Below are 15,221 nucleotides of genomic sequence, written 5' to 3'. Positions count from 1 at the left end.
CTGAGATCTTCTTCCCGACCTCTCCGCCCCCACCCCCGTCTGACCTATCACCCTCACCTTGACCTCTTTCCACCTATCACATTTCCGACGCCCCTCCCCCAAGTCCCTCCTCCCTACCTTTTATCTTAGCCTGCTGGACAAACTTTCCTCATTCCTGAAAAAGGGCTTATGCCCGAAACGTCGATTCTCCTGTTCCCTGGATGCTGCCTGACCTGCTGCGCTTTTCCAGCAACACATTTCCAGCTCTGATCTCCAGCATCTGCAGACCTCACTTTCTCCTCAAACAGTGTTCCCAATTCGACAATCATGGTTATAGTGAATTCGTGTTAACGAAATGTGTGTTATAGCAGAACAACCTGTACTGACCTGCAGGGTCAGCCTGGGATCTGTCAGGTTCCCTTGCTTGGACTGGAACTTAGACATGCAAGTTTTCAACTCAGATGTGAGAGACTACCCAGAACAACAGATACATGGGAACACCACCACCTTTAAGTTCCCCTTCAAGTCACTCCCCATCCTGGCTCGGAAATATATCACTGTTCCTCCATGGTCAGTCAGTCAAACTCTGGAACTCCCTCTCCAGTAGCATTGTGGGTGAATCTACACCACATGGACGACAGCAGTCCAAGTAGGCAGCTCACCACTAGCACCTACTCAAGAGAAATTAGGGATGGTCAATAAATGCTGGCCCATGGATCAACTTGTGTTTGATCAGGCAATGACGAACAGATGAAACTGGAGTCAGTTCCTGCCTGTTGTGGTGAAAATGGAAATATTGAGGAAGGTGTGGATTTATTCATGCAGTCAACATGGATTTGTTAGACTTTACTTTCTTACTCCTAAGTGAAGATTTTGGAAAATCAATGAGCGCATGTTACGTGTAACTATGATTCTTAATGTACATGTACAATGTCGCATGACCTTGCTTTCTCTCTTACAGCCTTGTGTCAAGATGAAGTCACAGTAAGATAAATTAATATTTTTCTTACCTCAGCAAGCTCTGTAACTGTCCTTTAGCAACAAATGAGACCAAGAATATTACAGTATGGAGAAAGATAATGTGATAAAAGTTGTACTTATGGGTTTTAATTGCTAATGAATAGGCTCTATGTGAGAAACTCATTGCAAAAAGTAAGATAATAGGTATGTATGAGACTAATGCAAAAATACAGGATACTTAGGATCATGATAGCAAAGCTCAGGAGTAAGTAAATGTTCCTGAAATTATGAGGATGTGGTTATTGCTGTGCTGTAGGGATCCATGGAGGAGCTTGTTAGAGATGAAAGTTATTCTTTGCTTCCCAGATAAGATAAAAAGTGGTTGGGATTCCAGTTTATGGGGGCAATTGGTATACGCAGACAAAATTAGAACTGTTATATTGATTGAACTGTCCAAAAGAGACAACTTTCTAAGAGAAGGTCTTGTATCTATTTTCCAATCTGTCCCGGAAATCATTTGCTTAGAGTCACAGAGATGTACAGCACGGAAACACACCCTTCAATCCAACTCAGCAATGCCAACCTGATATCCTAAATTAAGTTAATCCCACTTGCCAGCATTTAGTCCATGTCCCTCTAAGCCCTTCCTTTTCATGTTCCATCCAGCTACCTTTTAAATGCTGTAATTGTACCAGCCTCCACCACTTCCTCTGGCAGCTCATTCCATACACACACCACTCGCTGCGTGAAAAAGTTGCTCCTTATGTCCCTTTTAATCTTTGCCCTCTCACCTTAAACCTATGCTCTTTAGTTTTGGACTCCCCTACCCAGTGGAAAAGCCTTTGGTTATTCACTCTGTCCATGCCCTTCATGATTTTATAAACTTAGATAAGATCACCCCTCAGCCTCTGACACTCCAGGGAAAATAGCCCCAGTCTATCAGCCTCTCCCTTTTGCTCAAGCCCTTCAATTACTATGAGCCTGGATCCCTGTCCTTGAGATACCTCTAGAGGCTGTTACTAATAGGAAATTGTTTCAAAATTCATCCTTTAAATAGAGGAGGGAAGCACAGTGCCTCCTGAATCCTCTGCAATGTGGAGATCTGCTATGAACCCACTATCACAGAATGCTTACAGTGTAGATAGAGGCCATTTGGCCCATCATCTCTGAGTTGGCTTTCTAAATGTTCAATCCCCTAACTGTCATTCTCCAGTCATCTCCCCATAAACCTGCATATTCTTCCTTTTCAGTGTAATCCCATTTGCTCCAACTGAATCTGCCTCCACCACAGACTCAGACATGGCATTCCAGATTCTAGCCAATCACTGCATGAAAAGCCTTTCCTCATCTCACTTCTGCTCTCTTTAATCAGATACTTTAAATGTGTGCTCTCTCATTCTTGATCCTTTCACGAGTGGAAGCAGTTTCTCCCTATCTGCTCTGTCCAGACCCCTCATGATTTTGAACCCCTTGCTCAAATCTCCTCTTGCCTTCTCTTCTCCAGGGAAAACAATCCTAACTTCTCCAATCTGTCTTCATAACTCCTCAAAAGACTATCCAACTTATCTCACTCCCAAACAATTACCCTATAAATGGGTAAACTTTATCTCTTCAAATGCATCTCCAATAGCCAGTTGACAGCTACAGCGAAGTCTGACCTTACCCCTGCTTCAACAGTTGCTTTCTATTTCCCTTATAGTTCCTTGGCCAATTGTTTTAAAACTATGACTCAAGTCACAGGGAATAGCTTCTCCACTATTGTTCGCCCAAACCTCTTGTGGTAGTCTATGTCACAGTTTACCCACAGACTTCAGGTTGTTATGGGACCTTTCACATGCAGGTTGTAGTCTGGAACTATGGACAGTTTTGGTAGAGGCTCCAATTTATTTCCATAATTTGGCTGACTAGGAATCTCTCCTAATCTTACCACCCACCATTGACATGTGTTGGAAAGATTTTTGACTTGACCGTTTAACCTTATTATGAATGCACCTTCCTTGGTCATCAAGTCCTGGAAATGGGACTCCAATCCAGAGTTTCTGTATCCATGCCAGGGACATATTACCATACAAATTAGGAGATGGGTAGACCATTCAGACCCTCCAGCCTGCTTCACGATTCCATAAGATTACTATGGCATCTCAAAGCCCCTTGCACCAAAGGGTCTGTTTCCATCCTGTATGATTCGATGTTAAAAAAAAAACTATGACCATGTACTTCATTTGAGCTTGTTGCATCATAAATTCCTACATCCGTTTAAGACCAAAAGAAATAGGAACAGGCAGAGGCCATTCATCCCCTCAAACCTGCTCCACAATTCAACAGGATCACATCTGATCCAACATTCCTCACATTCACTCTTCCTGCCCTTTCCCTTGACTCCCTGGCTGATCCAGAATCTGTTTATCTCAGCCTTAATTATACACAAGGACTCTGCCCCCACAGTTCTCTGGGGCAAGGAGTTCCAAAGACTCCCAGTCCTCTGAGAGAAGAAATTCCTCCTCAGCTCAGCCTTAAATTAGTGTCCCTTCATTCTGAGATTATGCCTCTTCAGAGCAGAGGTGATGGCCTAGTGGTATCATTGCTAGTCTATTAATCCACAAACTCAGTTAATTTTCTGGGGCACTGGGTTCAAATGCTGCCATGGCAGGTGGTTAAATTTGAGTTCAATTTAAAATTTAAAAAAAAAATCTGGAATTAAGAATTTACCGATGGCCAAGAAACCATTGTTGATTGTCGGAAAAACCCACGTGATTCAATAATGTCTGTCAGGGAAGGAAGACTGCCACCTCCATTTGATCTGGTGTACATGTGACTCCAGACCCACAGCAATGTGGTTGACTCTCAACTGCCCTCTGAAGTAGCCTAGCAAGCCACTGAGTTCAAGGGAAGCTATGGACCAGCATAAAAGTGGTGCCCAGAATAGAGAGAAGATGGAAAAATAAATGCCTAGACTCTCCCATGAGGGTAAACATTCTCTCAGTATTTGCCCTGTCAAATCCCTTGAGAATCCTGTATGGTTCAATGAGACATCAACACTGTAAAACTTCAACTACATCCCCAGCTGAGGTGTCCAGTGGTTTTGAGATCCCACTTTTGAAATCCTGTATTAAAAAGCTGTGGGTTTGACCTCTGTTCTCAAGGACTTAATGACAAGGTCCAGGCTCTGTCGACAGTGGTAGTGTTCTGTGGTGGAACTGGTCCTCCTGGGAGCAGATACGGCAGAGGCATATTCCCAATTCCTCCGCTTCTACTGTATCTGCTCCCAGGAGGATCAATTCCACCACAGAACACACCAGATGGCCTCCTTCTTTAAAGACCATTATTTCCCTTCCCACATGATTGAAGATGCCCTTCAATGCATCTCACCCACGTCCCGCACCTCTGCTCTCAAACCCACCCCTCCAGCTGTAAGAAGGACAGAACCCCCCTGGTGCTCACCTTCCACCCTACCAAACTCCGCATAAACCAAATCATCTGCCAACATTTCCGCCACCTCCAAACGGACCCCACCACCAGTGATATATTTCCCTCACCACGTCTTTTCACTTTCCGCAAAGACCATTCCCTCGGTGACTACCTGGTTAGGTCCATGCCACCCAACAACCCACCCTCCCGTCCTAGCACCTTCCCCTGCCACCACAGGAATTGCAAAACCTGCGCCCACACCTCCTCCCTCACCTCCATCCAAGGCCCCAAAGGAGCCTTCCACATCCATCAAAGTTTTACCTGCACATCCACCAATATCATTTATTGTATCCGTTGCTCCCGATGCAGTTTCCTCTACATTGGGGAGATTGGACACCTCCTAGCAGAGCGCTTTAGGGAACATCTCTGGGACACCTGCACCAATCAACCACACCGCCCCGTGGCCCAACATTTCAACTCCCCCTCCCACTCTGCCGAGGACATGGAGGTCATGGACCTCCTTCACCGCCGTTCCCTCACCACCCGAGGCCTGGAGGAAGAATGCCTCATCTTCCGCCTCGGAACACTTCAACCCCAGGGCATCAATGTGGACTTCACCAGTTTCCTCATTTCCCCTCCCCCCACCTTACCTCAGTTCCAACCTTCCAGCTCAGCACCGTCCCCATGACCTGTCCTACCTGTCTATCTCCCTTCCCACCTATCCACTCCACCCTCCTCTCGAACCTATCACCTATATTCCCACCTCCATCCATCTATTGTGCTCTTTGCTACCTTCATCCCCAGCCCCCCCATTTCTCTCTCCACCCCGGAGGCTCCCTGCCATTATTCCTGGTGAAGGGCTTTTGCCCGAAATGTCGATTATCCTGCTCTTCGGATGCTGCCTGACCTGCTGTACTTTTCCAGCACCACTCTGATCTAGACTCTGGTTTCCAGCTTCTGCAGTACCCACTTTCGCCTGGTATGCAATACTTTGCCTTATTCAGATGGGATGTGAACAGATGCCCAAACATAGTGAGATAACAGGGTGTTGTAAAACATTGTATTTATAAACTATTTCAAATTACAGATGTATGTTTTTTCATAATAAAAAAAATTGTTTCTGCTGGGTAAAATTGACTGCAGCCACCAATACATAATCACCTCAAGTGGATTAACCAGCAGCGAAAATTCATCTCTCACTTCCATTCTCAATGAATTGTCGAACAGGGTACTGCTTTACTTTATCAGCAATCGTTTCTTGAGGTTTTTACACAGCGTTGAGAACGGAAACTTACTTTCCTGGTCCTCGTGATGCAACACAAGGAAATAACGTTCTATATAGAACAAAAAAAGGGGCGGTGAGTGGGTAAGACGGTCATTTGGAACATAGCCTGAGGTCTGTCTGCTCACAGAGCAAGGAGCACAAAGCCATGGAAGAGGAGGCCAAAGTTGTCCGGGAGGGATACCTTGTGAAAAAGGTAGATCATTATTGCGGATCCACTGGGAGGAGAGGCTGGGGATGTATTTTCTGAACTGGGATTTTCAGATTTGCCCGTGGGGTGTTGTCAACATTGTTCTCAGTAAATAGATGTTCTGCAAGAGGTTAGGGGTCTAACCCCACAGTGGGTCAATATCTTTGACAGGACCCAGTTGGAATCTGTCTCCACGCTGAGTAGCTCTCTGTACTCTTCAGGACTATTTGCAAGTCTAAGCATTTTCCTCTGGTTACTTTGTAATGTCACTGTGGATTGCAACTTCTCCAACAAGAAGTGGTCAAATGTGTGTGTGTGTGAGAGAGAGAGAGACTGTTTCTCTGTGCTTATACGCAATATATTTTAGCAAGACCCAGTTCCCGTCTCACTTCATACTGACGCTGAGCTCTTAAACCCAAGTTGCAGTGACTTAGACAAAAGATGACTGCTTTCATTGCGATTAAAAGTTATTATCATGAATTCGTCAAGTTTCTTTTTGTTTGACTCATTGTTTACAGTTGAAAAACAAGATTTTTTGTTACTCGCGGTTAACAGACGTTTTGAAACATTGTTTATCTAGAAGTTGAACTATCAAGGGGAAGTGCCCGCAGAAAACGGTTTTCTCTAAGAGCTCATTGCTTTCTCTCAAGTTTCATTTTTTAAAGGCCAGTCGTACCAACTTTGTGATTCTGGATCAGTGGTGCTGGAAGAGCACAGCAGTTCAGGCAGCATCCAAGGAGAAGTAAAATCGACGTTTCGGGCAAAAGCCCTTCGTCAGGAATAAAGGGTTTTTGCCCGAAACGTCAGTTTTCCTGCTCCTCGGATGCTGCCTGAATTGCTGTGCTCTTCCAGCACCACTCTAATCCAGAATCTGGTTTCCAGCATCTGCAGTCATTGTTTTTACCAACTTTGTGATGTCGAGTGTGTTCGTACAGCTGCGTTACTCTGCAGAAGTTTTGAAGGGGGAGGGGGGGAGGATAAAAACCGATCAACTTTTGCCACCAAGAGGTTTGCAGAACACGTGGAGACCGCTAAGAAAATAAATTCCTCCTCATCTCAGTCTGAAATTGGTGCCCCTTTATTCTGAGGCTGTGTCCTCGACTTTCCCATGAGTTAAAAAAAAACTCTCAGCAGTTCCAGCCCTTTAAGAGTCTAATATGTTTCAATGAGATCCTCTCTCATTCTTCTCAACTCCAGTGAATAGAGTCCCAACTTGTTTAACCTTTACCCATAAGACAATCCCTCCATACCAGGGCTTATCCCAGGAAATCTTCGCTGAACTGACTCCAATGAAATAAATGAGGGGACCAAAACTGGTCTCCCCAGCATCTTGTACAGTTACAGTAAGACTTCCCCACTCTTATATTCCAACCCCCTTGAAATAAGGCTCAACATACCATTAGTCTTCCTGATTACCTGTGTGTTAGCTTTCTGTGTCTCATGTACAAGTTCCCCCTCAAGTCCATTTGTGTTTTTTTTTCTCAATTTAAATAAAATTCTGACATTCTGTAACTTAATGAGCCTGATTTTAACCCATTCAAAATCTACCCACTTGCTTAGTGTTAAAGTCAGGTCCAGTACTGTTTTGTCTGCTGATGTACTCTTAGGTAAAATCCCACTGTTAAGTCGAATATCGTGTCCACATCTCTCATATATTTAGATCAGGTAACATTAGAAATAAGACAAAGTGCTTTAATAGCAGCCATCTGGATAGCCTGAACCTTGGGTAGTGTTGTAGAAAAGAGAGACCAAGGGATTCAGATACATAATTTTTTGAAGTTTGCATCACATGTAGACAGGATGGTTAAGAAGATGTTTAGCGCACTTCATTGCTCAGACCATTGAGAATAGGAATTGGGACATAATGTTGAGTTGTATAAAAGTTGGTGAGTTGTCTTCGAGAGTTCTCTGTCCAGTTCTGGTTGATCTGTTATAGGAAGGATATTATTAAGCTGGAGAGGGTTCTGAATAGACTTACCAGGATGTTGCCGGGTATGGAAGGTTTGAGTTACAAAGATATGCTGGGTTGGCTGGGACTTCTTTCACTGGAGCATAAGAAGTTGAGGGTGGCCTTATCAGGGTTCTTAAGATCATGAGAAGTATAAATAAGGTGAATGACAGGTGTCTTGTCCCTAAAGTGGGGGATTTTAAGCCCAAGGGGCATATTTGTAAGGTGAGAGGAGAAAGATTTAAGAAAGACATGTGGGGCAATTTTTTTGCATGGTGGTTTATGTGTGAAATGAACTTCCAGAGAACTGTTTTAAACATGGTGGCTGTGCCATCACCAATCCTCACATCCTCTCCTTGCCTCACCACTGGTGGCTGAGCCTCCACTAATCCAGTCAGCATGTTCTGTAATTCCGTGCCCAATCCCCTTCAATTCTCCATCACTCTCTCCTCTTTGCTTCTTGAAGTCCCAACTTTCGTAATATCTCCATATTTGTCATTACCTGTTTTTTGTCTTTTAACCTCAAAGATACTCGGTGAATGAAAGCTGTTACTGCTGCCGAACCTTTTTTGAGAGCCCACACTGTTTCATGCCTCTATTTACTCAGGCCTCTGCCCTGCAGAGAATAACCTGACTTCAATCACATCTAGGCAAGATGGTTAAGAAGGCATTTAGCACACTTGCCTTCATTGCTCAGACTTTTTAGTGTAAGAGGAATACTATGTACAGTTCTGGTCGCTCTGCTACAGGAAGGATATTATTAAATTGAAGAGAGTTCAGAAGAGATTTACCAGGATGTTGCCAGGAATGGAGGGTTTGAATTCGACTGGGACCTTTTTCACTGGAGTATAGGAGGGTGAGGGATGACATTATAGAGGTTTATAAAAACATGAGGGTAAGGTGAATAGCAAGTGCCCTTTCCCTAGGGTGGGGGGATTTCAATATTAGGGGTAATATTTTAAGGTGAGAGGAGAGAGATTTAAGAAGGACATGAACAATTTTTTTAAACAGAGTGGCTCATTTATTGAATGAACGTATAGAGGAAGTGGTGGATGTGGGTACGATTACAACATTTAAAAGACATTTGAGGGTTAGGGGCCAGGAGCAGGCAGGTGGGACTAGTTTAGTTTGGGATTGGGTGTTTGGCATGGGCTGAAGGGTCTGTTTCTGTGCTGTATGACTCTCGATGATTCTATGATTGGTTACTGTGTATGGCAGTATTGTAAAAACATGGAGGAAGTAATATTTCCAAAGGCCCTATGCAGAGTAATATTTACACAAGTTTCTTTTTAACGGTTTATGTAAGCTGTCAGCAGCTGATTCAGGTTCTGGTGTTTACTTCCAGATTTTATTGATGTGGCTTTTGTATGTAAGTAAGATGCTGATGCTATTAAAGGCTACAGCGGTGAATAGACTAATTATAAACATCCGGTTATAAGTACAGAAATGTACATTGTCAATGTATCTCTGTTGGAATTCAACATTCTTGTTTCATTTGTTCAATTCAACTTTTAGCTATAAACCTCCTTTTAAATGCCCCACATAATGAATGTGCTTCTTGTGTACCCAGGTTCACAATGGTTACCTACAAAAGAACATATTTCATTATGTGTTTATTGCATTCACAGAATGGGAGTGTGATTGGCTGGGCCAACACTTATTGCCCATCCCTAATTTTTCCAGTATTCTTTCATGGGGTGTGAGCATTACTAACAGGACCAGCACTTGTAGTCTGTCCTATTTGCCCCTGAGCGGAATGGCTGTCCAGGTTATTTCAGAGGCTCAGCTACATTGCTGTGGGTCAGGGGTCAGGACAACAGACTACCTTCCCATGACATTGATGAACCTGGCGGGTTTTTTACGATATTCGTGGTTCCTGAGACTAGCTTGCAATCCCGGAATCCGAATCCAAATGCTGTCACGGTGGCATTTGAATACATAGCACCTGATCACTAACCGACACCTCTGGATTCCTGGGGACATTACCACTATGTCTCCAGGACTGCTGGAGAAGATTATCCTTTAGATGCTGGTGGTGAACCACCTTGTTGAACCACTGCATTTCTTGTGGTGTAAGGACACCCAGAATAGCAGGGAGTTCCAGGATGGAACGACAGTGAGCAAATGGTGATCTAGTGAATGTTTTTGTGATGGAGAACATTTCGTGTGCATTGATGCATATAATGGCAGCATGCAAATAAGGCAGAAGTTGGATTGCCAGCAGTTCTTTGACAGGAACTGACTGCTGTAAAGACCATGTCTTTTTATTTCCTTTATTTTAACACCATGTACCAAAACAACTGTAGCTGCTTTAGTTTTGAACAGTAACTGAGGTAAAAATTAGTCTTTGATGTTTATTTAAAGAACAGATATGCAGGAACGGTCAATTTATTTTTTTTTACCAATGGGCAGGAGCGGGCTGGTGGAAGACTAGGAATTGGCCTTGCTGTTGGCATTTTTGGTTGTGCTGTTTTTTTTCCCTCTGTCAAAGTCAAGCCTGTCAGCAGGAAATGTCAGCCTCACCAGCTGTGGTCCTGAAAGAGCCGGTTTAATCTGGAGAATGTACAAGGTGTCACCCTAGCAACAACAAGAAAAGAATTGGGAGTGACTTTTGTGTCATTGGGATTAGAACCATGGCTGATTTCTCTTCCCGTGATCTGAGAGCACTTGGATTTGCAGTAGAACTATCATTGCCCTGGCTGAGCTCAGTTTTTAAATTTTTATTTTATGAGATGGGAGTCAATGGCCATGCCAATGATTGTTGCTCATTGCGTTTGGACTGGGTGGATGCTGTACCACTTCAATTATGAGTCAACTGCATTGCTGTGGGCCTGGGTTCACACATAGGCCAGACTGGGTAATGGTGGCAAATTCCTTCCCTAAATAGGCCTTAGTGAACCTGCCAGGATTTCATATCAATCGATGACAGTTGCAATGGTGCCATATCGGAGGCCAGATTTCACTTCCAGATTTTATTAATCAAACTTAAATTCCACCAGCCGCTGTGGTGAGATTTGAAACCCATGCCTCCAGAACACTGACCTGAGCCTCTGAATTGCTGGTCTAGTGACATTGGCACGATGCCACTAACTCCCCCAGAACAGGGACTGGCATAGACATGATGGGAAGAATGGCCACTTTTTGTGCTATATACCATGAACACTTGAGTAATGCTCAATATAGCATGCAATCCAGTTTGATCTAAAGTCACTGAGATTGTGGAGCGGAAAAATAATTGAGTAGCAGCTACAGAATTCACGATAACTGAGAAGAACATGAGAGACTAAACACGCTAGCAGAGGATCGCCTAGCATGCGGCCTCATTTGGAAAATATGTCAGTGTAAATTGCCAGATTGGAGTCTCAGTTTCTCAAGGAACTGTTCAAATCTTGACCTGAAGGCGATCAAGAAAATCAGGCCTTACAGATTTCAAAGCAAATCCTAGATGGTTACCAGGTTTATGAAGAGAAAAACACTTGTACTGTGACAGAATATCAAGATTTCACAGCAGCTCCCAGCAGGACTCAATGCCAGGCTTATCACCTATCGATGGTATATAATCAAATGGTAAGAAAAGTTGGTGATAAAATGGTGCTCATGAAGCCAATTGGCTATGGAAAGGGTGGATTCACGATTGTATCATTGTGAACGTCTTGGGGGGGGGGGGGGGGTTGCAAAGTTTAAACTGATGGTGATATCCAGTTTAAAATCTTCCAAGAAACAACAGCTGCCAAAATGAGTAGCTTCCCATTTGGTGATAAAGATGGATCCACAAAGGTGTCTTTAAGATACAGCTGAGGGAACTTTGGAGCTTCCAGCCAGGAGGTTTTCCTAAGCGAAAGGTCTGAAGAGCCGTTGGTTAGTGATCACCTGGGATGTTTTCAGATCACACCTTGTCATAGAGGCTATTGTTGACATTAGCTCACAAATTCCCAGAGATCAACTTGTTCAACTGTTGAATATGTCTCCAAATAAGCCCTTGGACGATAGCACAAGAGAAAATGGAATGACTGAATGATCAGAGGAGAGAAGCCATTCACCAATTGAGACATTGTATAGGCTCGGATGAGATCACCCCCTGGCTGATTGGTTTGTAGGCTGGCATCATATTCAGAAATCTGGGAGATCCAGTGCACTTGATGGGACAGAATCTGATTTCTTGTGGAATGATATGGCCAATGTTTGCTGATGAAGATGATGCTGATGATTCACATGAAGATTCCATTCAAGAAGCAGATTGAGACACATTATTTGGTTCTGAAAATGAGGAGACAGACGAATTTTTGGATTTTTAATGGACAGTCACTGCATGCTCTACTGCTAATACACATTCCTTGCTGTCCTGTGAACAAATTGAGTGGAATCCTATAAATTTGTACATATGGCTTATGTTTTTGATGAATTTATTGTAGCCATGTTAAGTCTGCCTCCATGCAAGTTGTTCTGTATTTATAATTAGCAATTCAAAAATGCCTTTGGCTCCTGTTGCACTATTTTAAGGGTTAGTGAGAACAGCCTCCATTGTGGCAACTGTGGGAACCCAAGAGAGTGGATTGAAACCCCTTGAAAATATTACTTGTGTAAAATTCAACTTCTGGCACTTTGGTTCAGATTTTGTATCAGAAGCCCGACTTTCACACAAGTGTATACAGTTGTTCTGTGATTTTGTTCTCAACACATTATGAAAGATCCAGGGGACAATAGCAAGGATGAATGACCATATATGGCAAAGAAAATGATGTGTTCTTCCCTGGGTATTGGACAAAAGAGTCTCTGGTCAGTAGTTCATGGACTGTGCGGTGTGATACTGAATCATACAGGCCAGAAAAGTCACAGAATCAATCCTTGAGTCACTTGCAGATGACTTCAGTCCAGAATGCACTGAATGGGAAAAGACACCTGCCTATTTTTAACTTCTGTCAATAAGTGCATGCCCACTGTTCAGTAACTGTGGAGCAGGCAGGAAGGTGAAGCTGTAATAGTCAGAACCTCAAACCCTCCCCCCTTCTCACCCTCTAACCACCAACTATGTCTCTCACACCCTCTCTCTAATCCATGCCTCCTATATCTCCTCAGTTCTGCCCAATACCACCCACCATGTTACCGATATATCCTTGGTAACTATGTACCCTGTATCCTCACGGATAGACCTCAGTAGACATATCTTTGAAATGGATGTTAAAATTACTACATTTTCAGCAAATCTAAAAAAGCTGTCATTTCAGATTGAAAAATACTCTAATTAAACAAACCAATTCAAAAACTTTAATTCTGTCAAGTAATCCACCTGTTGCAAAAAAACAACTTCAAAGAAAGAGAATCCTTCATCTCCTCTTAAAATTGTCAATCAAGTAGTCTACACAGCCTCTTGTTTTTTTTCAAACTCAATAAAGCATTTATAATCGGTCCAGTCTCCAAACGAACCAGTAAAACTCACAGACAAAGCAGCCTATTAAAATGCGAAGATAAACGCACTTATTTCATTTCCTAAGCTACATCAGATGACCAGCTGATCAATGCATTTCAAGAACAGATATCTGTTATTATTCTGTCTATGGGAAGCTGCAGAGCAACTTTCTTTTGAAACTTAAAATGGGTGTGTACAGTTAAGTTGCTTTGCATCAGGACAGCTCTAGGTCCTAAGCAGTGAATCTATTGGTTTTGAATGCAATTGGGAAAAGTGCTTTAATGTATTGTTACACGTATGTGCGGGGGCATTAATGTTTGATTGCAGAACAGATCCCTTTAATTAACCATCACAGTAAAAACACACCCAGCTCATAATACGGCATCTAGCTATTGAAACTGAAAGAACATATCGTTATTGTACTTCAAAGCCTATCAACAAAAGCATCCAACAGCAGGTGACAGTTCCTTTATAGTCCCCCCACCAAGAGGCTGGGTTTCTCCTGTGATGCATGACACCTCTGAAGTGCAGTGAACCATATATCTTTACTGTAGGAACCGGACTTCATAAGGAGTTGCTGAGTGGGGCAGTTTGCTTGGGGGGGGGGGGGGGGGAGGGGATGGGGGGGTGAAGAGCAGGGGAATGGTTTGATCTGCTCACTCACCTGCAATGGAGCTAGGAAATTCACAGGACATGGGTCACCGGTCCATCCTGGTAACCGTACTTTGTAACCTTGTGCTTGCAAAAGTAACCAGTAATAGCTCTGAGAACCACCTCCCATTCCCCATTTCTGAAGGAGGCTAAGTCCAGTCCAACTCGATCACAATCTGATCCTTTTAATGTGTGACTGAATCCAAACATCACAATAATGGGCAGGAGTAGATTACCTTGGCTCTTCGTGCTTATTCAGCTATTCAGTTTGATCGAGAAGTCTATTGATCTCTTAAACCTGCTCAACGATTGAGCTTCCGCAGCCCTCTGGGCCAGAGAATGACCAAATATGCCGCTCTCTGAAGAAATTCCTCCTCAGCTCAGCCGTAAACCAGCCTACCCCCACAGTGAGACTGCGTCTCCAAGTCAGGAAACGATGGTGAGCATATCAACTAAAGGTAATCATTATTTTTCTGAATAGAGCATACACATGGTGGTATAAAGTGAGTTACTAACTAGGGAATGGGGCAGAGAGAACATACAGTGAAATAAGCATCTGATTGATGTCAGGACTCTAGGTTACTTGCCCGTTGGGTGTTCTTTCTAGGATTATCATTTTAAAAAAAGAACAAGCTGCAGAACTGTCAGCATCATGGAAATATAGGGAGTGACAGTCATGACTCATAAAACACAAGGCTGTATCTGAGATTCTTAACGACTCAGAGACACTCATTTTTACCAGAATGGAATACTTAAAAAATAAATGACACGGTCAACAAGGATACGTGTCATTGGCTATTTGACTCATCGAGTCCACACTGACCCTCTGAAGAGCAACCCACCCAGATCCAAACCATCCCTGTAACCCTGCATTCCCCATGGCTAACCCACCTAGTCTACATGTCCCTGTGATACTATGGGGCAATTTAGCACGGCCAACTCACCTTGGCTTGTACGTCTTTGGACTGTGGGCAGAAACTGGAGCACCCGGACGAAACAAATGCAGACACATGGAGAATGTGCAAACTGCACAGAGAGTCATAGAGACGTACGGCATGGAAACAGACCCTTCAGTCCAACCCGTCCATACCAACCAGATATCCCAACCCAATCTAGTCCCACCTACCAGCACCAGGCCCATATCCCACCAAACCCTTCCTATTCATATACCCATCCAAATGCCTTTTAAATATTGCAGTCGTACCAGCCTCCACCACATCCTCTGGCAGCTCATTCCATACATGTACCACCCTCTGTGTGAAAAAGTTGCCCCTTAGGTCTCTTTTATATCTTTCCCCTCTCACCCTAAACCTATGCCCTCTAGTTCTGGACTCCCTGACCCCAGGGAAAATACTTTGTCTATTTATCCTATCCATGTCCCTCATAATTTTGTAAA

General features: G+C 43.5%; 1 protein-coding gene across 1 annotated transcript in view; it reads left to right on the top strand.

The window, feature by feature from the left end:
- The first annotated feature begins 5,689 nt into the window (after positions 1 to 5,689).
- Positions 5,690 to 15,221, top strand: part of plek (pleckstrin) — a 45,719-nt gene continuing 36,187 nt past the window's right edge. Inside the window, exon 1 of the mRNA XM_043696658.1 lies at positions 5,690 to 5,825. Coding sequence (XP_043552593.1) covers positions 5,778 to 5,825 — 48 coding nt within the window. The 5' untranslated portion in view covers positions 5,690 to 5,777. The remainder of the gene's footprint in view (positions 5,826 to 15,221) is intronic.

Source organism: Chiloscyllium plagiosum, chromosome 9, assembly GCF_004010195.1.
Source record: "Chiloscyllium plagiosum isolate BGI_BamShark_2017 chromosome 9, ASM401019v2, whole genome shotgun sequence".
NCBI classification, from domain to species: Eukaryota; Metazoa; Chordata; class Chondrichthyes; order Orectolobiformes; family Hemiscylliidae; genus Chiloscyllium; species Chiloscyllium plagiosum.
Note: the sequence above shows the minus strand (reverse complement) of the source record. Positions and strands in the feature narration are given on the sequence as shown.